Raw genomic sequence first — 21851 nt, 5'->3', positions numbered from 1 at the left:
TGACTTAATGGTGGGGAGAAGGTCATTGATGAATCAGCTGAGGATGGTTGGTCCTGGTTCATCACCCTAAAGAACTGCAGACAAGTCCTGCAGCTGAGATGACTTACTTCCAACAACCACCACTATCTTCCTCTGTGCTAGGTTAACTCCAACCAATGGAGAATGTTATCCTGATTCCCACTGACTCCAGTTTCTCTGGGGCACCCTTACCAGTCAAATGCCATCAAAAAGTAGTCAAATACAGCCTTGATGTCATGGGCAACAATTCTCACCTCACCTCTACAATTCGGCTCTTTTGGCCATTTTGGACGAAGGCTGTATTGAGGCCAGGAGCTGAGTGGCCCTAGCAGAACCCAAACTGAGAATCAGAGAGCAAATCGTAGTTAATCAAGTGCTGCTTGATAGCACTGTTCATGACACTTTCCATCACTTAGCTAATGATTGAGAGTAGACTAGTTGGGCGGTAATTGTCTGGATTTGATTGGTCCTATTTTTTATGTACATGATGTATCTTGTCAATTTTCCACATTGTTTGGTGGATGCCAATGTTGTAACTGTACTGAAGCAGCTTGGCTAGGAATGCACTGAGTTTCAGAACAGAAGTCTTCAGTGCTATTACAGGAATATTGTCAGGGTCCGTGACCTTTGCACTATCCAGTGCCTCCAACAGTTTCTTGATTTCAAGTGGAGTGAATCAGACTGGTACCTATGGTGCTGGGGGCTACTAAAGAAGGTTGAGATGGATCATCCACTTGGCATTTGTGGCTAAGGATTGTTGTAAATGTTTCAGTCTTATCGTTTGCAGTGACAAGCTGGGCTTCCCAATCATTGAGGATGGGGATATTTGTGTAGCCTCCATATCCAGTGAGTTATCAACATCTTGGATATGATCTGTTGGATGTGCAATCATTTATCGCTTGGCTGACACTTGCTGTTTCTGTTTGGTATACAGGTAGTCCGGTTTTGTAGCTTCACCAGGTTCTCACCTCACTTTCAGATATGCCTGGATTGCTGTTCCCGGCATGCCCTCCTGCACTTTTAATTAACCAGCATTGATCCCCTGTTTTGACAGTAATGGTTGAGTGGGGAAATGCCAGATTGGAAAATTACAATTCTGGAATACAATTGTGTTGCTGCTGATAGCCAACGGCATCTCGTGAATTTCCAGTCATGAGTTGCTAGATCTGTTAAAATCTATCTGTTTAGCACAGGTATAGTGCTAGAGAAGATGATTTAGGGTATTTGCAATGTGAAGACAGGACTTTGCCTCCACAAGGACTGTGCGGTAGTCACTCTTACCGAAACTGTTTTGGACAGGTCTGTGGCTGGGACATTGCTGAAGATGCATTCATTTTTTTTCTTGTTGTTTCTTCACTCTCTGCTGCAGACCAAGTCTAGCAGCTCTGACCTTTAGGAACTGACCAGCTTGATCAGTAATGCTGCTGCAGCTGAGCCACTCTTGGTGATACACATTGAAATCCCCCACCCATTGTACATTGTGCAACCTTTCTGCCCTCAGTGTTTCTTGAAAGTGGTGTGACATGTGGGTCAGCTCCAATTCATTAACATGGTACATGATAATCAACAGGCAGATTCCTTGACCATTTTGACTTGATGCCATGAGACTTCATGGGATATGGAGTCAAAGTTGAGGTCTCCCAGGGAACTCCCTCCCAACAGAATGTCACTGAGTTGCTACCTCTGCTGAGTCTGTCCTGATAGTGAGACAAGGGTGTACTCTGGGATAGTGATATCTGGGACACTCTAAGGTTTCATTCTGGAGTATGGCTATGACTCTATCAAGCTTTTCCTTCACTAGTCTGTGTGAGAGTTCACCAGTACTGGCAGTTGCCCACTGATGTTTGTGAGGAGCACTTTGCAAGGTTGACAGGGCTGAATTTGCCCTTGTCATTTGAGGTGGTCTGCTCTGATCACTTTTTTTGAGTTAATCACAGTTGTCACAGAAGCTAAAGATTTTAAAATAAAGTACACAAAATTTTGCAGTTTACCTGGATTTTCAGATCCAGGCTGATAGAAAACATGGGCCAAGTTTCTGTACCGAACAAAAATTACTTTTTATTAGAAGCAATCAAATTCTATCTACAGGTAAACAATTATAAACCATCTGCTTGTAACAGTGCAAATTCAATCTCTAATCCCTTATAAATTATCCCTTATACACACGCACACACACACACACACACACACACACACACACACACACAGGGTTTGGGTTAAGGTTGGCAGTTCAGTGTTTCCTATTCACATGTTGCTGAGATGATCTGTATGATTCTTGTGGTAATCAGCATGTTATTGTTCAGTTGTCTCTCTTCAGATGGTTCCACTGATTTGCAAGAGACAAAGTGGCTGGTTCACTTATGAAAGGTGTCGTGAGCTAGTGGTTAAAAGTCACAGCTGGTAACAATTTGCTGAAGGAAAGATGAAACTGGTTTTCTTCAGGTTTAAAATGGATTTAAACTGAGGAGAACTGAAAGACAGCTTCTGTGCTGGTGGATATCAAACTACCTTTCTTTGTATCTTGATCCTAACTCCTAAATGGCTTTTCCCATCAACAACTGGTCACTGGTCCAGAGGCCAGTCAACTTTTGTTGCCCCCAGCTGAAGGGTACACAACCCCTTGGATCCAGTTCATCTGCAATCACTTCAGTTGCTGCTTGTTCAAACAGCTGAATAAATGATGCCCGTCAAAGTGGCAGGTTACTTGCTTTCGAAATGTACATCAATCCTTTAAAACGCTAAGTTTTAAAAAATAGTTTCTCATTTCAGTCCACATTTTAAAAGCATTCCAAAACAAAATACCCAATCCATACAATTTAAAGAAGAAGTCTCTTTGTTGTATGTCTCTGTTCTGATTGAATTAGACTGGAAAATCTGTTTTTATTTTCAACCCTGCACCTGAAAGTAGCAAACAGTGATCTGCATCTGCTTCCCCCTGCACTGATTGTTCAGGCACTCTGCGCTGAAATGGATGTAATTAACTGTTCAGTGAGTGGAGCTGGAAGTGTTTGTTATGACAGCTGTTTTACTGTGAATGCTTGGTTGGGTTTTAAAAGCTCAGCAGGTTGGTCCTATTGGTCTAAGAGCTATTAGAACTTCAAAACAGTATAATACAGAATTATATTTTTGTTGGACTTCTTTATTTACCCACGACATGGAGCTTGAGTGATAGCAATTTTTTGGTTCCTTGGGTCTTTTGGTTCGGTAATGATAATGAATTTGAATGCGGGGTTTTCTTAAAGTATTAGAGGTTTGATAGTTTTTCAGTGATTTTAAATTGCCACCACATGGTTCCTGAGAATGGTACATAGTGTATAGCTATTTTAACCTTTAGGTTCTTTTCTTGGCCATCCTGATAACTGTTTGACTGCCTGACACATTGCTGAAGGTTACAGATCAGAAAAGCCCAAGTTCCCTCCTGTTCTGTGTTGGGTGTTTTGATCACATCTGGGATACTAAAGTCATACAGCATGATATCAGATCCTTTGGTCCAACCAGCCCATGCTGACCATAATCTCAAGCTAAATTAGTCCCACCTGCCTGCGCTTGGCCCGTAACCCTCTAAACATTTCTTATTCATGGACTTATCTAAATGCCTTTTAAATGTTTTAACTATACCCACATCTGCCACTTCCTCTGGAGTTAATTCCACACACAAATCCCTCTCTGTGTAAACAAAAAAATTGCCCCTTATGTCTTTTTAAAATCTTTCTCGTCTCACCTTAGGCTTGAAATTATTAGTCTAGTCTAGGGAAAAGACACCTGCCATTCACCTTATCTATACCCGTCATGATTTCATAAACCTCTGTAAGGTCACTCCTCCACCTACTATGCCCCAGTGAAAAAAAGTCTCAGACAATGCAGCCTCTTCTTATAACTGAAACCCTCATTCCTGGCAACGTCCTGGTAAATTTCTTCTGAACCTTCTCCAGCTTAATAATATCTTTCCGATAACAGGGCGATCAGAACTGGGCACAGTACTCCAGAAGAGGCCTCACCAACATCCTATGCAACTTCAACAACTAGTTATGCATATCAATACTTTGCAGTATCTTTGGGCTGGATTGGGAATAAAACATCAGAATTGCTTTTCCTGACCACGAAGCTGTCTCCTCTGCTGTAAAAGGCACATGTGTGGGCTTCAGATGAAGACAGGATTAGAATTTTCTGTGACGTTGTTTGATCCTCCCTTGTAGCTGAACAGCCTCACCCTCAGTTGGCACATTCAGTCAGCGGAGATATCAGGGGATTGCTGGTTGCTATGGAAATGTGTCCACTATGACTGTACATTCAGAGGCGGAGAGAGGAAAAATTGAGGGAGGACTATTCAAAGTACATATTGTTCAGAATAATTACATCTGTATTTAAAAATAAAGTTACGCCCACCAATCCGTGAGCAAGGGTGAAAAACTGTTCTCCTAGTTAGTTGGAGAGGCTGTAGAGAGGCCATGAGAAAAGGAAGGCAGAAAGAAACGTAACATTTTAAAATAACATAGTTGTGAGTTCAATGAATTTCTTAAAACAGTCTCTTTCTGTATTGGTGCTCAGGCTTACAGCCAATGAGTCACAAAGACCATCCTGTTGAAGTTTGAAATGAAGTTCAGTCCTTCCAGCTGGTACAATCCTGGATGAAACTGTCAAGTCGATCTTAAAGTCTGCTTGGGGTCCGGGTATTTATTATTTAAAGTACACAAGGTTTGAAATTCCAGGCAAAAAGGAAGGGAATAAAGTCACGAGCTTCTACAGTTTTAACAAACAATGTTTACATTACCGAGTTATAAAAGCAAAATGATCTGTTCATATGCACATATACTGTAACATCCAGAATTAATGAAGGAAATGTTTCCAACAGATAGACGATGCTGAACAGCCCACAGAGCTCATTAAATGACGGATGCAATCAGTTCAGGTCCATCAGTAAACCGCTTGGATATTAGTGACACACTAGATCATCAAATCTCATTTAAAACTTTGATTTCTTAAAGAATTTCTTAAAAATTGATTAAACTTCTTCACTTTCAAAGATCTAACCTTGCAAGTCTTTCCACAATGATTCCTATTTAACCTGAAGGCTTCCTTGCTGCTGCTAGGGCCATCCGGTTCAGCTCTGCCCCCTCGACCTGACCTACCTCTCCATCTTCCTTCCCACCTACCTGCTCCATACTTCCCACTGAGCTATCACAATCACCACCAACTTTCGTCCACCTATCGTCACCCTAACTACCTTTCCCCCAGCCCCACACCCCTTCCCCTATTTATTTCTCAGTTCCTTCTCCCTCCCAACATTGACTCTCTTGCTCCTCAGATGCTGCCTGAGCTGCTGTGCTCTTTCCAACACCACGTTTTATCTGTGCTGCTTTGGATGCAGTTAGTTGTCAGACAACAGAACTCAATAGAACAGAACTCAAATCTAGAACACTGCACTGACTGTTCGCCATTCAGCTGCTCACCATTCAGCTACTGCTCCAGGGACTGCACCCCCTGCATTCACCAGGCTGCTGTCAGATAAACTATTTAGTTTTCCTGGGCTGCCATTTCTTCTGGGGTTCTTTGAGCTCCAATCTTTCTCAGCTGGAATGAAGTAATTCTGCATGTGGGCTTCCTTCACTAACTACTTTTAGCTGCATCTTCTCTAGCAGTTCCACTGAGCTGGTCTGTTCTCTCAGGCTTCTGCTAGCCTCAGTTCCACAGAGCTAAGAGTCTCTTCCTCTATTCCTGCCTTTGTCTCTGACTACAATTGACTGACTGATCCTTGAACTGATCTGCATGGCTTATCAAAACTGTCCAAGACAGTCCACCATTATCACAGAGGGCAACCTCAGCAGATACACAGAAAATGGATTTATCATACAGTTTAGTGACTGCCATTGGAGAATGGTTTCCTGAAGTCTTGTCCTTGTAGATCTTTATCAGAATGCAGACAAGCAGCTAATTACAGATTATTTCGTTTAGATTTCAGTTATCTCATGCAGGGAGAATTGGGGCTTAGAATAAAAACCAGGAAAATAGAGACTGTTTTCCTTCATTCCCTTCCAAAGTGCAACGGTTTGGGTTCTTCAGACCTTCATATATGATCAGGTCAGACTGCTAGGCTATTTTTAAGCAATGTGTATTAACAGTCAGTACATATGGTAAAGCCACAGAGTAGCATGTCCTGTGCTGTGCAGATTCCAATCTTCTGCCAGAGTATTAACACAGATGACGGAGGTGAAAATGTGTTGCTGGTTAAAGCACAGCAGGTCAGGCAGCATCCAAGGAATAGGAAATTCGACGTTTCGGGCACAAGCCCTTCATCAGGAATGGATGACGGAGGTACAGTTATATCGCAGCTTACCTCAGAGGCCTAGCTACATATTCATTAGATCCTGCCTCTACATTGAGAGTAGGGGTTCACACTGAGTCATGATTGCACATATCCCTGACTTTTTAAAGGCCATTCTCCAAATGCAAGTCAGTGTAGCAAGTGCTGAGTACTTCCCAGCTGTATCCGATCCTGTCCTCAACATGAAACCTATACCCTTGTACTCTTCTGAAATGTGTCATTGGATAACACATGATGAGAGGGAAGCTCATTGGCCTTTCCACCTCCATTACCCAGGTGCAGTGTGACCAACTGTTGAGCCACAGGTAGCACCTGACCAAGCTCAGTGTAATCAACCCAAACCAGTGACTAAACTGGGATTTTCCAGGTGAAGTATAGCTTATGTACCACATAATACCTTGTATTTTAACTCCTAAACCATCAAGTATTTGGTTGGAATAGTTTTTCTTTAAAATCAGCTAGAATTCTTTCCCTATGTACAGATAGAGACGAGTTTGAGACTGTGAACAGGTTGCAAGCCTTTTTGGTTAGAGACTGTGACTCAGCATGATGGGTTTATTGAAAACTCCCCGCTTTAATGGTAGTATCAGTACTAGGCAGCCATTCTTCAAATGTTATTCCTAATGGTTGAATTTTCATAGTTGTTGATAGCTGAATTATTAAATTAGCCTCTAGTGATACAGCAGCAAACTGAAAAAAATCTTGTATTTCAACTCCAATATCCACGTCAATTTATTAGAAACTAGGGTCAATGGTGCAATGATCTGAATACTCTGGATGTTGGATCACAGATGATATGGATAAAGAAAGCCATTCAAACATTGATATAGTTCCTCCATCCAGGGTTGGTTAGGATCTCCTATTAGAGAATCCATTGTCTTTCAATTGCAAATCACACGTTGGAGGACTTCTGTCTTTAATCAGTACTAGATTAGATTCTCTACAGTGTGCAAAACAGGCCCTTTGGCCCAACAAGTCCACACCGTCCCTCTGAAAAGAAACCCACCCAAACCCATTCCCCTACCCTATATTTCCCTCTGACTAACGCATCTAACACTGTGGGCAATTTAGTATGGCCAATTCACCTGAGTTGCACATCTTTGGATTGTGGGAGGAAACCTGAGCACCCGGAGAAAACCCGCGCAGACACGGGGAGAATGTGCAAACTCCACACAGCGGGAATTGAACCCAGGACCCTGGTGCTGTGAGGCAGCAGTGCTAACCACTGAGCCACCGGGCCGCCCCAATACTGTAAAATGGGCAAAGTTTATAATGGACAACCAATCCAAAAATGTCCAATTCTTTTGTTCCATTGTTTCCATTAATAAAGCAAGGGCTATGGCAGAGATGCAGCAACCAGCAGTTGTAAAAGCAGTGCCATGATTTGTTGGCTTTGTGAACTATTTAGCAAAATTCTTGCCTAATTTGAGTGTGCACCTCTATGTAAGCTCACTACTAAGGACATCCAATGGTATTTGGGCCCCGAGAGAGAATCAAACAACAAATGACTACAACACTAGTGCTGAGTTGCTGCATCACTGACAAAGTCTCATTGCAGTACAATGCAAGTGAAACAGGACTTGGACTTAGTCTCTGCAGCAAGAACAAGAAGTTACAAGAGCACCCAGGGCATTAACACAAACTGCACAGCTATGTTCAGATCGATTGTTTTTGCTTGTGAGCATTTTAATAAAGATATGTTGGATTCTACTGTCACTGTTTCACTCCCAAATATAAACCGTTTCAAAGCATCTTCTTGAAACTGCTTCTGATTGCTCCAAAGTGTCTGGAAAGGATGTTACTTTGTTGGCAGAGTTATAATTTGAACATGATTACAACAAGCCCCCGCCTTATGCAGTAGAGGTACTATTGCATTTCTCCAAACAAAAATGTTAGCAGGAACCATCTGGCTAACTGAATGAATGTTGTAAAACCTGAACCACACATCCAGTGAATTACCTGTGTTAATCGCATCACAAGCTAAGTATACACCCAGCTACATTATTTAAAAAGCAACTCATCTGTCTAGATAGGCAGTAAGGTGCTTTTGACCTATTTTTGCTCTTACTAAGTTTGTGAACACACTGTGGATTGTTTATGGAGATGTTTTGTTGTGTTGTTGGGTTTGGCAGATTGGACAGAGGGTACGGTGACCTGGAATTGCATTTCCTCTAGTTTCACAGTGCAGGTAAATAGAGCAGAGAGAGAGGAGGCTATGTATGGAATCAAGAAGAGAAGAGCCCTACCCAGAAAGTCTTAATCACACCACAGGCTTTCTGGGGCACTATTCCACACTAAGTTTTGCTCAGGACCAATGTCTGAGGCAACTGTAATTCACAGGGAGGTGTCTTACAGAACCCCTACCCCCTTTTGCAGGACCTGCAGCCTTATAACAGGGTGAAATGAGGCTGTCAGTGACCGCTGAATTATTCATGTTGTGGTTGGGCAACATTGTAAACATATTCTAGTTCCTTATCCAACACTGCATTGGGGAGCTGACTGAGACCCTTGTATCAGAGGAAAGATGAGGTCAGTGATTTTTCTGTCACTACAGAGAAAGCAGTATGAGTGCCTTTGCCAGGGTAGCAGGATCCCCACTGGAGCAGAGGCAGTGACCTCAGGCACATGTCTGTGGATTTCATATGTCAATAGGTTCAACAATGGGATTCATTCCATTAATATCCAGTTGGTGTGCTGTCATGTTGATGAATGTCCCCTGCCCTGGCAATAGAGATGATGCAGTTTCTGTTGTCTCTGGGGATGTCCTGAGGTTATCAGAGGCTGGCTGCTTGAAGAGTTAGCCAATGGAAATGTGGTTGATGAACTCTGTCATCTGATCACAGAAGATAACGGGTATACAATAAGAGAGCTGTTACCATGAAAATCATCATGGAACACACCATCTGTACTCAGTCAACAATTTTGTTGCCTGGCATGTTAACCTATAATAATTTGACAGTCTCCCCGAGTTTTGTTGGCATGCCTTTTCTATGTGATATGCTACCTGGACTTTGCTTTGTGCACAGGTGTTCTCCCTTTGTGCTGTACTTTAACCTTGCGTAAATATAGCAATAACCTACAGTTCAACAAATCTCTATGGAAACTGGTAGTAACTCTGAAGGAAATACTGATGTAGTCTTGTTGGTTTTGACAAGTACTGATTTTGGGTCCTGTTTTTTAACAGAAGCAATTCTGTTTCAGGAAAAGTGGATCTGAAACAAGTTTAGGTATTGACTTTGTAGCTGCATGTATTATACATGACTCAGGCAGTGTTGCTTAGAGTTCTTGGCCACAGTGAAAATTATTCCATTCCCCAATCTGAACATCTTTCATTTTAATGAGCACCAAAATTAAAACAAAATCAGACTGCTGTAGCCTTGGAGCACTGAATTTGTGATGGTGCTACTTGATGGTATGTATTGAAATATCCAAAAAGTGAGCAGCATTTGTCCTTTTCCAAAGTCTGTAGCCAGCAGCCTGCTGTTTGAATCTCCACACTATTTACTCTATCTTCTACTATAACTTCAGGTCAGCAGAAACCCAGTACAAGCTGGCAGCATTGCTTTGCTGGAAGTTTTGCTGGTTTTCCATTGAAACTATGGAGTGTTCAGAAAAAAAATCCCATAGAAATTCCTGGCAACAATATGTAAAAAGGAATTGCAGAGAGAAATTAGCATAAGCATCTCATTGTATAATAATTCAAAATTACTGGTGAATTAATCATAATGAGATGATGAATTCTTTGGATTTAGACAAAGGGCTGAAACAATGTGGAACTTATGCAAGCAATGAAGTCAGTGGAACAATAATATTTTGCAGACAGACAGTGGGCATACAGACATTACGAGGAGGAAAACTATCTACATGGATGTTTCTCAAAAAGAATGTCTTTACTTCCTTTGACTTTTGTTATCTGATGACTGCTCTTATAAAGTTGTTTGTTTAGGATCCAGTAAGCAGTGTTGTAATGTAACTTACAGAAAAGATCAAAGAGACACAGCACGCCACATCTGTTCCCTCCCTCTTATGGATGCTGCTCTTGTTTAATTTACACTGTCTGTTTACAGAAACAGGATAAGGCTAAGAAAGTGGGTACTATCTGCTACATCCGCACACCCTGGGGCCTCAGTGATGTGGACAGGCATCAGACGTTGTTAGTCAAAGCAATTCCTAGATAGTAATCAACTGTATCACTATGAACAGCTAAGCAGCAATGAAGAAAAAGGCACTTGTCAATCATCCACTGGTTAACATTCTTACAGGAATGAGTAACTGTGTGATGATAGACAAAATAGCAAATACATTTCTTGTCCTTTGCTGCAACAAGGAATGAGTGGATTAGAACATTGTTCTATCAACCAATTGCATCTGATTTTAACTCCAATGACTTTTGGAGGTGAACAATTCACGACAGTCTTGTTCATCCTGATATACAGCCATTCAGAACCATTAAAATATTTAATCCATTTAACCCCATGGGAAGGTGTTTTTTGAATATTAAATTGTTTTCCTTGTGTTTCTTTTCACTGGACAGTGTATTCTGAGATGAAGTAAGAAATACTCAAGAATGAAGATTGCCTTTGCTCTTGTCATAATTCACTTCTCTCTCTCTCTGCTGCTTAATGCATGACAGTGTGCATTCTGAGTCTAACTCCATTCCCAATGTGAAATTATCACATACGTATGATTTAAAAAGGCAAAGTGATTTTCAGAATGCTGACTCCAAGTTTCAATGCCCTTAGTTAATGAAATGGTCATTTCAGTGCAGATTGTTTTATGTATTCTGTATGTGTTTCATGAAGTTTGCTTCAGTTGGTGGTCAGGTGACGACAGCAGCCATTTCAGTCCATGGAAGGTCTCAGGTATAACCATCAGATGATGGAAATAGTCCATAAGCACTACTATCATTGTGTTACATTGTACCTTAAATATGCCTTTCTCATCCATGAAGGTTGAAACACTGTGGTGTCTACTCAGGACAGTTAGTATTAATGGACAATGTTAAAAATCCCACAACACCAGGTTATAGTCTGACAGGTTTATTTGGCAGCACTAGCTTTCGGAGCGCTGCTCCTTCATCACGTAGCTGATTAATGGGATAGAGCATAGAGTTCCCTCAGGACAGTTAGTGTTTAATGGGATAGAGCACAGTGCTGTCTCTTCAGGACAGTTGGTGTTTAATGGAAAAGAGCACAGTGTTGACCCCTCAAAACATTAGGTGATTCTGTGGGTTGGAGATTTACAAATTTTTTATGGATCTTATAATCTGCTGTTTGTTCACTTGGCACTCCAATTATAAATCTTCCATTTTTTGACCACAGTTTGACCCAAGGGAAAACAGCGATTCCTGTGTATAAAAATAGCAGTTGTTTCCCTGCCAAGTCCTCAGTAAAAGGAACTACACCATTACTGATGCATTCTGAAATTCCCGGAGACATTCTCAGACATACAAGTTCAAATCAAAGATTTTCCTACTTTGTTTTATTCTCCAGAGCATTCCCAGGCAAAAAGATAAAAGTAACCAATTTTCATCGGGGCAAAGCACAAAATCTCAAGCAGAGACTGAATAATAAATCCAACAAAAACATTCATATAGTGTTCAAGCAATTTACAAAACATGGAGTCATTAATATATATCAGAATATTAAGGTAGAGATCTGGACAGGGAGCCCTGTGAAATTAACTTGAAAAAAATTATACAACAATTGATTACTTTGTCATGTGATTCACAGAAGAAATTTTCTACGTGACAGTTGGAGTCTTTGACAAGTTTAGGCAGGCCAGTTCCCAACCCACTGTTTCTCCCTTGGATGAGGATGAAAGCAGTAAAACCAGAGGAGCATTGCACATCTCTTTCCAGTTTCCAACCCAGTCAATGATCATCTTGATTTGAGTATATTGCTGGAAGAGGAAAGTGATTCTAAATGCATTGAAATTACTGTTTTATTATCTAAAGGCATTGACGCTCTGAGATGGCTCGAAGGTAGAAGACAGAGGGTGGTGGTGAAGGGTTGATTTTCAGACTGGAGGCCTATGACCAGTGGAGTGCCACAAGGATCAGTGCTGGGTCCACTGCTTTTTGTCATTTATATAAATAACTTGGATGTGAACATAGGAGGTATGGTAAGTAATTTTGCAGGTGACACCAGAGTTGGTGGTGTACTTATCAGCCAAGAAGGTTACCTCAGAATACAACGGGACCTTGATCAGTTGGGCCGAGCAGTGGCAGAGAGTTTAATTTAGATAAATCTGAGGTGCTACATTTTGGAAAGGCAAATCAGGTCAGGACTTATGCACTTAATGGTAGCTCCTGGGGAGTGTTGCAAAATAAAGAGACCTTGGAGTGCAGCTTAATAGTTCCTTGAAAGTGGAGTTGCAGGTAGACAGGATTATGAAGAAGGCATTTAGCACGCTTGCTTTCATTGGTCAGTGCATTGAGTATAGTGATTGGAAGATCATGTGTGACTGTACAGGACATTGGTTAGGCCACTTTTGAAACACTGCATTCAGTTCTGGTCTCCCTACAATAGAAAAGATATTGTTAAACTTGAAAGGGTTTAGAAAAGGTTTAAAGGTACATGAGGGGCAGCTTTTTCATGCAGAGGTTGGGGGTGTATGAAATGAGCTGTCAGAGGAAGTGGTAGAGGCTGATACAATATTTAAAAAGCATCTGGAGGGAGGATGGATTATGAAGAGGAAGGATTTAGAGGGATATGGGCCAATTGATGGGAAATGGGCTAAATCAATTTGGGATATCTGGTTGGCATGGACAAGTGGACTTTTTTGGAGAGGGAAGAGACCATTTTGAGTAGGCATAGAGGTACTTATGGGAGAGGTCAGTACTCCTTGAAATTGTTAAAAGCATACATAAATGCATGTGACAATATTTAAATCCCAAGGGAATTGTTAATCTGTCAAGGCATTTAAATATCCTTCCCTTTTAAATTAGAAAACAGTGCGATTTTTTTCTTTAAAAAGTACTTGCACTCTGCATAATCCTGAGGACTGTCACTTTGGAATTGGATGGTTGATTATACAACTTAGTGTCATTTAAAAGGCACCTGGATGGCTACATGAATAGGAAGGGTTTAGAGGGATATTGGCCAAAGGTTGGGAAATGGGACTAAATCAGTTTAGGATATATGATTGGCATGGACTAAAAGCTCTGTTTCCAAACTGTACATCTCTATGACTCAATGACCTGAGTCAGCATTCTGAAAATCACATCTCCTTCTGTTTAATTCATACTTATATAATAATATCACATATTGGGAATGGAGCTAGACTCTGGAATACACATTGAAAGGTTGCTTTTAAGCAGCAGAGAGAGAGAGAACGAGAAATGAATTGTGACAACAAAAGCAAGGACTTTGTTCATGAGCATTTCTTCCATCATCTCAGAATATGCTGTCCACTGGATAAACAGACTAGGTGACTCAGTGCAGAGCAGCACGGTGGCTCAGTGGATAGCACTGCTGGCTCACAGCGCCAGGGGCCTGCGTTTGATTCTTGGGCCACTGTCTGTGTGGAGTTCCAAGATTCTCCCAATGTCTGCGTGGGTATCCTCCAGGTGTTAGGGTTTCCTCCCAAAGATGTGCAAGTGAGGTAGTTTGGCCATACTAAATTGCCCATGGTGTGCAGTGTAGTTGGAATGGCCATGGAAAACGCAGGGTTACAGGGATCAGGTGGGGGGATGGGTCTGGGTGGGGTGCTCTTCAGAGGGTCAGTGTGGACTCAATGGGCTGAATGTAGGGATGGATTGTATGAAAACTCACCTAAAGTTCAAGATATCTACAGATTTTGCAGTTGCTGGCAATACAAACTAACCATTAAATAACTGTGATCTCAGGATATAAACTTAACATCTCAAGGACTGTTTAACTGTATAAATGTTATTGTTCTGTCTGTATTCAGCACTTCACTTTTAAACTTATTGCCTGTGTGTGCGCGTTAAGTGTGTTAGATATTGTGCTTTTATTAGTTCTTCTGGAGTTAGTAGCTAATAAAATTCCTCTTTCCTTAACTGAGGAATACCTTGACAATTGGCTTCACCATTTGGATCTAGTTAATTACATCTTTAAAGGACATGTATAGCTGTATGCTCAAAATGTTTTTAGTTATGACTGTGCAAAATGGGTTTGTTTAAGAAGTTAAACGGCCAATTTTGCCCCTCCTCACCTGATCGTAACAATAAATACATCTGGCACTGCTCCGTATTTCGATTCAGTGCTGTAGCCTCACATACTGGGTATATATAGTGGAAGATCTTTTGGTGGTACTGCCTGAAATGGTGTCTTTATTCCTGTAGCTGGAATATAGAGAGGGTGAGCAATGGAAACATCATAGTGCCATTTTGATTCATTCAAACTTTCGGCAACAAGTGTTATCTTGATATGTAAAAATTATGAAATAAACACTTTTAAGAATGTTGACCATGAAGCAAATCTATGCCCATTATATTTATCCAAAGAATGGACCAATATCAAATTGAATTTATTTGATATTCACATAAGAGCCCCATGATGCAATGGTCAATATTTGTCCAACCCCTTTTGAGGCAGATTTGGACTTGGTAAGTAAGAGATGGGAGTATCTGAGAAACTTCAATGCTCATCAAGTCAGCTCCTTGACTTGTTCCTGCCTCCATGTTCTATGTGGCTACCATTGCCAGAAGTAACCATCTAGCATTTGCAGATGGGAACTCTCCAACCACAAGGGATGAACTCAGATTTCTCCAGTTTCCTCATTTCCCCTCCCCCCACCTTGTCTCAGTCGATTCCCTTGAACTCAGCACCGCCCTCCTAACCTGCAATCCTCTTCCTGACCTCTCCGGCCCATCCCACTCCGGCCTATCACTCTCACCTTGACCTCCTTCCACCTATCACATCTCCATCGCCCCTCCCCCAAGTCCCTCCTCCCTACCTTTTATCTTAGCCTGCCTGGCATCCTCTCCTCATTCCTGATGAAGGGCTCTGGCCCGAAACGTCGAATTTCCTGTTCCTTGGATGCTGCCTAACCTGCTGTGCTTTAACCACCAACACATTTTCAGCATTCACAGATGGCCAATTAAAGTGATTACAAGGGCAATTCATCCACACTTATCCACTGCAATGAGATCCTTTGGTTTGCACAGCACCCCTGCCACTTGCCCAATCCACATGCCACAATTCCCTTTCCAGCAGGTGAAGGGAGACATTTTCACAACCGGATTTCAGAGCTTCATAGCTTCCAAGGGGCTGTTAAAAAGCTCCCTGGCAGCAAAAAGCAAATCCACTGCCTGCCCATCAAGCAACAAAGTCAAGAGGTAACAATCAATTAAATCGTGGATGAGGAATTTTCTGATGTCTGTACACAGTGGTCAGTTAATCTACTCCAAAGGTGCTAATAGCAGATACAGATTTTTGCTGTCAATCTGGTCCTCAGCGGTGTCCCTACTGGTTTCAGAGTGGGGGCCCATTGTCTTAAACTGGAGTACGTTGTGAGGTCCCAAACTACCACCAGCAGAACCTATTATTCTGAAACTAATTTATCACAGTGATCCCCAGATAATCCTTCTTCTCCCCTGAATAGCGCAGACAGCCCAGAAACAGCCGCAAACTTCAATTATTTTCTATGTCCAGAAGATATAGAGACAGAAACATTCAGAAGGTAGTCTGTAGGTCAGTTAGTCTATATAGATGTGCTAGAGAATGAATGCTGAAACGTTAAGATCAGTAAACTCCTTCTTATCCATATCAAGCATCTAGAATTTTCATACAATCTGCATCTGTATTTCCAAAGGGGAATTCTGGATGCTTGGGATCTAAAAAAAAACAGGCCCTTTACTGTACTAAAAAAATTGGAAGGGAATAATAGATTAATGATTTGTTAGAACTAATTCAAGACTGACCTTGAAGCTTTGCCTGTGTGTGCACAGTGAGAATTTCTAGATTCACTTGGAACCTTGGCTTCTTTTGGTAGCAAATAGTCAAGCTCCCCCCAGTTATCACTGTTATTTACCTGAAACTGGCAGATTCACAAAACATTTCCAGTGTGCTCCATACTGGTGAGATTACTGTCAGAAGAAATCTACCAAAAACTGCAAGAAACCAATTTTAAAGAACTCCTGTGTTTACTAAAGTTAAAGCAATCGTGAGTGTAATTTGTTTTTGGTGGCTCGTGGAGAGATATCAGCTGACCAAAAAAAACCCAAATATAATTGAACCCAGGATTTCACTAAAAGGCAACCTGTTGTAAGTATAATGTGGAAATAGTGGGAACACTTTATTGAGGTTTTGAGTATTTGTTAAGAATATTGATTGAATAAAAGTGATAGTTTGTATTTGAATCCTTTTCTGATGTTTGTAATAAAATCTTGCCACCATTTTGGTCTAGTGAAATATGCTTCATGTTTTCATTGTTTAATAAATGTTTTATTCTTTGTGTTAAAAGAACTCTGGCTGATTTTTGTGAATATTTAAAACAGTTACAAAAATCCAAGGTTAGTGTTTAACAAGCCATGTTTCATTCTGGGATTCACCTTGCCCGGTATTAACATAAACTGGAATCATAGCGAGATAGAACAACTCAAAGTGCTGCACTCTCAGTTCAGAGCTATTGAAGACTAAGTGGCTGGGTGTGACTTTGCACCCACTGCCCTCTGAAAACCGAATTTTTGAGCTCAATGGTATCATCTTGTGGAGGTTCCGTGAATAGCCTGAGAAAAAAGTGGGTTGTTAATTCAAACTTCTACAAGAGAAAGTTTATAGCCAAACTCATCAACAATCAGAATAAATTGAGGAGTTACCGAGCATAGCCATATAAAGGAGTTAAATATCAACGGAGACAAACAGTAAAGTTATTGAGCACAGTAGCACCAAGGATTGACATCAATATAATAAAGTGGCGAGTATTGTAGGGTGCTGGTTGGAAGGGAACTGATTTGAGAACAGTTACTGATGATGTTCATCACTTTGGTGCTTCAAACAATGTCCCGTTTTAACTGTACATTAATTCAGCTGTCACGTATACTTGTGTTTACTAAATGATTCACGTCTGGTCTCTAAGTAAGTTAATTGTATTAGTAATTATTGAAAGGAAAATCACAGAAAGTATTGGTATAAAAGTGCTCTAAATTATTGGCAATATAATGGGGCTATTAGGTCCACTTGTAACGATCGTAATAACTCTGTTCAGGATATGAGCCCCTGACTGTACATCACAGCTGTACAATAAGCCTGACGGGTAAAACAAAGCTAATAATAAACATGATATTTTGCCCATTCTGTTTCCAGTGAACCAAAGAGAGCAAGAAGACACACAAGATGGCATACTTGACAGAGACAGCTGGCATCACAGCAGATGGCAAATTTTCTTATAGTGTGTGCAGTTCTGATTCTTAATACACTGAGTTATAATGCTTCAGGTTAAATTGATCCAGTCCAAACTGAGCCTTTTTCTTAATGCTTGTCAAGCTTCTTTAATTGCACAATGTATTTCACTTGTACACAAAATAGTGTTGTATCACTTATACCTAACAATTAAATCCTTGTCCGTGTTTTTGATTAGGCCTGGAATAATTACTCTGATTATTATGAAATGCTGTCAAAAGTATTTGCTCCTCCCTTCATAACTAGATGCAGTAAGTATAGAGATTTCACTCCCATCACCACCATAAACCTATCCCTTTCCTCAAGGAAAGCATCGTCAGATGAGAGCTTAATGCTTTCTTATACCTAATTCAGGAATAGTAATTAGTTTGTGAAGGGGAAAGGCTTAAGCAGGTATAAAACTAACTTCTTGAAAAACTGAAAGAACTGCAAATGCTGTAAATCAGAAGCAAAAACTGAAGTTGCTGGAAAGGCTCAGAAGCTCTGGCAGCACCCTTGAAGAGAAATCAGAATTCCTCAGAACTTGTTCTGAGAAAGGTTTATAGCTTTAAATTAAGGGGGGGGTAGATATAAGACTGACGTTAGGGGTAGATTCTTTACTAAGCAAGTCGTGAGTTCATGGAATGCCCTGCCAGTAACAGTGGTGGACTCTCCCTCTTTATGGGCATTTAAATAGGCATTGGATAGGCATATGGAGGAAAGTGGGTTAGTGTAGGTTAGGTGGGCTTGGATCGGCGCAACATCGAGGGCCGAAGGGCCTGTACTGCGCTGTATTTTTCTATGTTGTATGTTCTATGTTAAAGGGTTACCGGACCCGAATGTTAACTTGGATTTTTCTTCACACGTCCTGCCAAATTAACTTTAAAAACTGGGTGAAATGGTGTTGCACACTCGCAGCATATGGTGTTATCTATCCCTTAATAAAGAACTATTAAGCTGCCTCTATCAACCTACCATATCAAACTTGAAAGAAATGGAAACCTAGAGGGGTGTTTATCCCTTAAAATACACCAGTAGTTGGGGGAAGAGTATAGAATTCAGGTGACGTGATAGCACAATGGTAATGTTACTGCACTAGAAATGAGCATGGTCCCAGACCTGGCCACCAGCCTGAATCCCACCATGGCACATGGCGAAATTTGATTCAACTTTTTAAAAAAAAGTGAATTAAAGTATGTCTAATTTAAGAAGTATAATGGTTACCATATAATATTGGCAGTTATTGCAAGTATCCATCTGTTTCACTAATGTCATTTTAGGAAGGAAATCTGCCATCCTTACCTGGTCTGGTCTACATGTGACTCCAGACCCACAGGAATGTAGTTACCAGTCCTCTGAAATGGCCTTGCAAACTACCCAGTTCAACCCCTCTGTAATTATGGGTGAGCAATAAATGCTGTCTGGCCAGTGGCATTCATATGCCATGGAGGAATCTTTAAAACATCATCCCAAGGTTAAAAAAAAATGTGCATAGCAACACATCAAAATGAACAAGACTGAGCTGATAATTAGTTTGTTTTTTTTTGTGTTTCAGCTAACAATTCCCAAATTTCCCGTGGTTGTGAAGATGGGACATGCTCACGCAGGCATGGGTAAGGTAAGCAGTACTAAAGCAAGAAAGGCCATTGACAACGTCAAGCCCTACTATCTCACATGACGATGTGATGAGACAGAATGTGAAGTTAGTAGAAATTTAATCTCGATCATCGACTCAGGGGACTCACTATAATTTAAAATATTTGAATGAAAACCAAATGGACTCTGTTGCAGGCGTTCAAACCTCTTCACTGAGTTTTTCTGTTGGTGCTTCAACCAGACAACGTTTATATCAAGGATTAAAAGGTTTAAATCTATCCCTACATGTCTATTTCATATCCACTTAGCTAGTACAGACAGGAAAATCCCTAAGCCTGGTTAAGTCTCATGTGAATGTAGAAACTGGTGAAAACAGACGAGCAGTTTCTAAAATGTTAACAATGCAAAATGATAATCATTACCTGGTATTAAATGGAAAATGAATTGTTTGTGTTTTTAACAAATAAAAAGTCATCACATCCAAATTTGCAAATTGTAAAGGATTTTTGGTAGATTTGGTTTAGCTACAGACAAAAATACAATATCGCCATTGTGTCTAAAAATAATTTTCGGTCTGACTGCAGTTTAACAAGTTGATTAGACAGTCATGTTTGCTTATATTTTCAGAGGTAGTGTCTCATTGCACAGTGTGACCACCATTGCCAATTATGACATACCAGCTTTGCTCAATTTCAATAGCTACCAACTCACTGTGTTGCGATGATAATCTTCCATGCCGATAACTGGTTTGTAACAATGCAATTATGGTGTTTGGGTTTGTTCTTTCATATAGATCCTTGGAATCAGATGTGGCTAAGATAAAGCTCATTTTCATTCTTCGGTGATTCACTTTTAATTGTTAGTCCACCAAATTGCTGGTCTTGTGACACGTGGCAACAGTATGGTCAGAATTAATTCCACTTCTCACACCTCTTAGACTCTGGAAGGCAATCTGCCTTCATGAAACACTGCCACTACCACCAAGCATGTGAGCTTGAAGCTTTCTTTGCTTTTACTTAAGTTTGTAATGAAAGAACTTTTAAATTAAAAAAACTCAAGCAAACATGACAAAAAAAAAGAGACAACATGAGAAAATTTATGAATCAAGAACCATATCCTTCTGTTAAGAAGTTTAATCATTCATGGGATGTAGCATCACTGGCTGGGCCAGCATTTATTGCCCATCTCTAATTGCCCTTGAGAAGCTGGTGGTGAGCTGCCTAGGGGAACCACTGCAGCCCATCTACTGTCGGTTGACTCACCCACCCTTAGCGAGAGAGTTCATGGATTTTGACCCAATGACAGTGAAGGAACAGCCATATGTTTCCAAGTAAGGATGGTGAGTGGATTGCAGATGTTCCCATGTGTCCACTGCCCTTGTCTTTGTAAATAGAAGTGGTCATGGGTTTGGAAGGTGCTGCCTCAGGATCTTTGGTGTATTTTTGTCATGGATCTTGTAGACAATACACACTGCTGTTACTGAGCATCACTCCCAGTGAAGGGAGTGGATGTTTGTGGATGCAGTGCCAGTCAAGTGGATTGCTTTGTCCTGAATGGTGTCAAGCTTGTTCAGTGTTGTTGGTGCTGCACCCATCCAGACAAGTGGAGAGTCACGCATCACTCTCCTGACTTGTGCCTTGTAAACGGTGGACAGTCTTTGGGGAGTTAAAGGTGAATTACTCACTACAGTATTCTTAGCTTTTGACTTGTAGCCACTGTTTTTATGTGATGAGTCCAGTTGAGTTTCTGGTCAATGGTAACCCCAAGGATGTTGATAGTGGGGGATTCACTGGTGGTACTACCATTGAATGTCAAGGGACGATGGTTAGATTGTTTCTTATTGGAGATGGTCATTGCCTGGTACGGTCACTCTCTCAGAGGCTTCTCTTTGGGTTCCCAACTGTTGCAGTTTGTCACATTCAGCAGGAAGGTGCAGGCCAAATCACTAGGTCAATGTGCGATTCCTGAAATGGGGACACCCCAGCATCTTCCTGAGGAGGTTTGCTCTCACGCCTGCATCTCCTTCCCCCTGACCCCCTGCTTTTGGCAACTGAGGAAGTGTTGGGGTGCAGCACATCACCATGATGCAGTGTCACAGAATCAAGGGCTTTTACAGAATTGAAAGAGTCCTTTCAGCTCACAATATCCACGCCAGTCACTAAACATTCTAATGTCATTTTCCAGCACTAGGCCTATTGCCTTGAATGCTATAACATTTCAGTGCTCATCCAAACAGTTCTTAAATGTCCTGAGGGTTACCACCCCACTACTCTTTTAGGCGGTGAGTTCCAGATACTCTCAACTCTCTGGATGAAAAAAATCCTTCCTTAAATCCCCTCTAATTCTCCTGCTCCTTACTTTAAAGCTGTGCCTTCTGTTTATTGACCTCTCTGCTATGGGGAAAGAGTTCTCCAAACCTATCCTCAGAACTTCATAGACAATATATGGGTCTATATGACAATTGACATTGGTTGCATAGTTGCCATGCAGCCACCTTTTAATTCCAGATGTTTGTGTGGCACCCTGTCTAGAGTATACTGCGTGCCATCAGCTGACTGGTCTGGGCA

General features: G+C 41.1%; 1 protein-coding gene across 1 annotated transcript in view; it reads left to right on the top strand.

The window, feature by feature from the left end:
* The window catches only part of LOC132824721 (synapsin-3-like), a 298538-nt gene that overhangs the window by 236616 nt on the left and 40071 nt on the right, over positions 1–21851 (top strand). Inside the window, exon 7 of the mRNA XM_060839391.1 lies at positions 19244–19306. Coding sequence (XP_060695374.1) covers positions 19244–19306 — 63 coding nt within the window. The remainder of the gene's footprint in view (positions 1–19243; positions 19307–21851) is intronic.

The sequence above is a fragment of the Hemiscyllium ocellatum genome, chromosome 19, assembly GCF_020745735.1.
Source record: "Hemiscyllium ocellatum isolate sHemOce1 chromosome 19, sHemOce1.pat.X.cur, whole genome shotgun sequence".
In the NCBI taxonomy this organism is placed as follows: domain Eukaryota; kingdom Metazoa; phylum Chordata; class Chondrichthyes; order Orectolobiformes; family Hemiscylliidae; genus Hemiscyllium; species Hemiscyllium ocellatum.
This window is presented reverse-complemented; position numbering and strand designations above follow the sequence as displayed.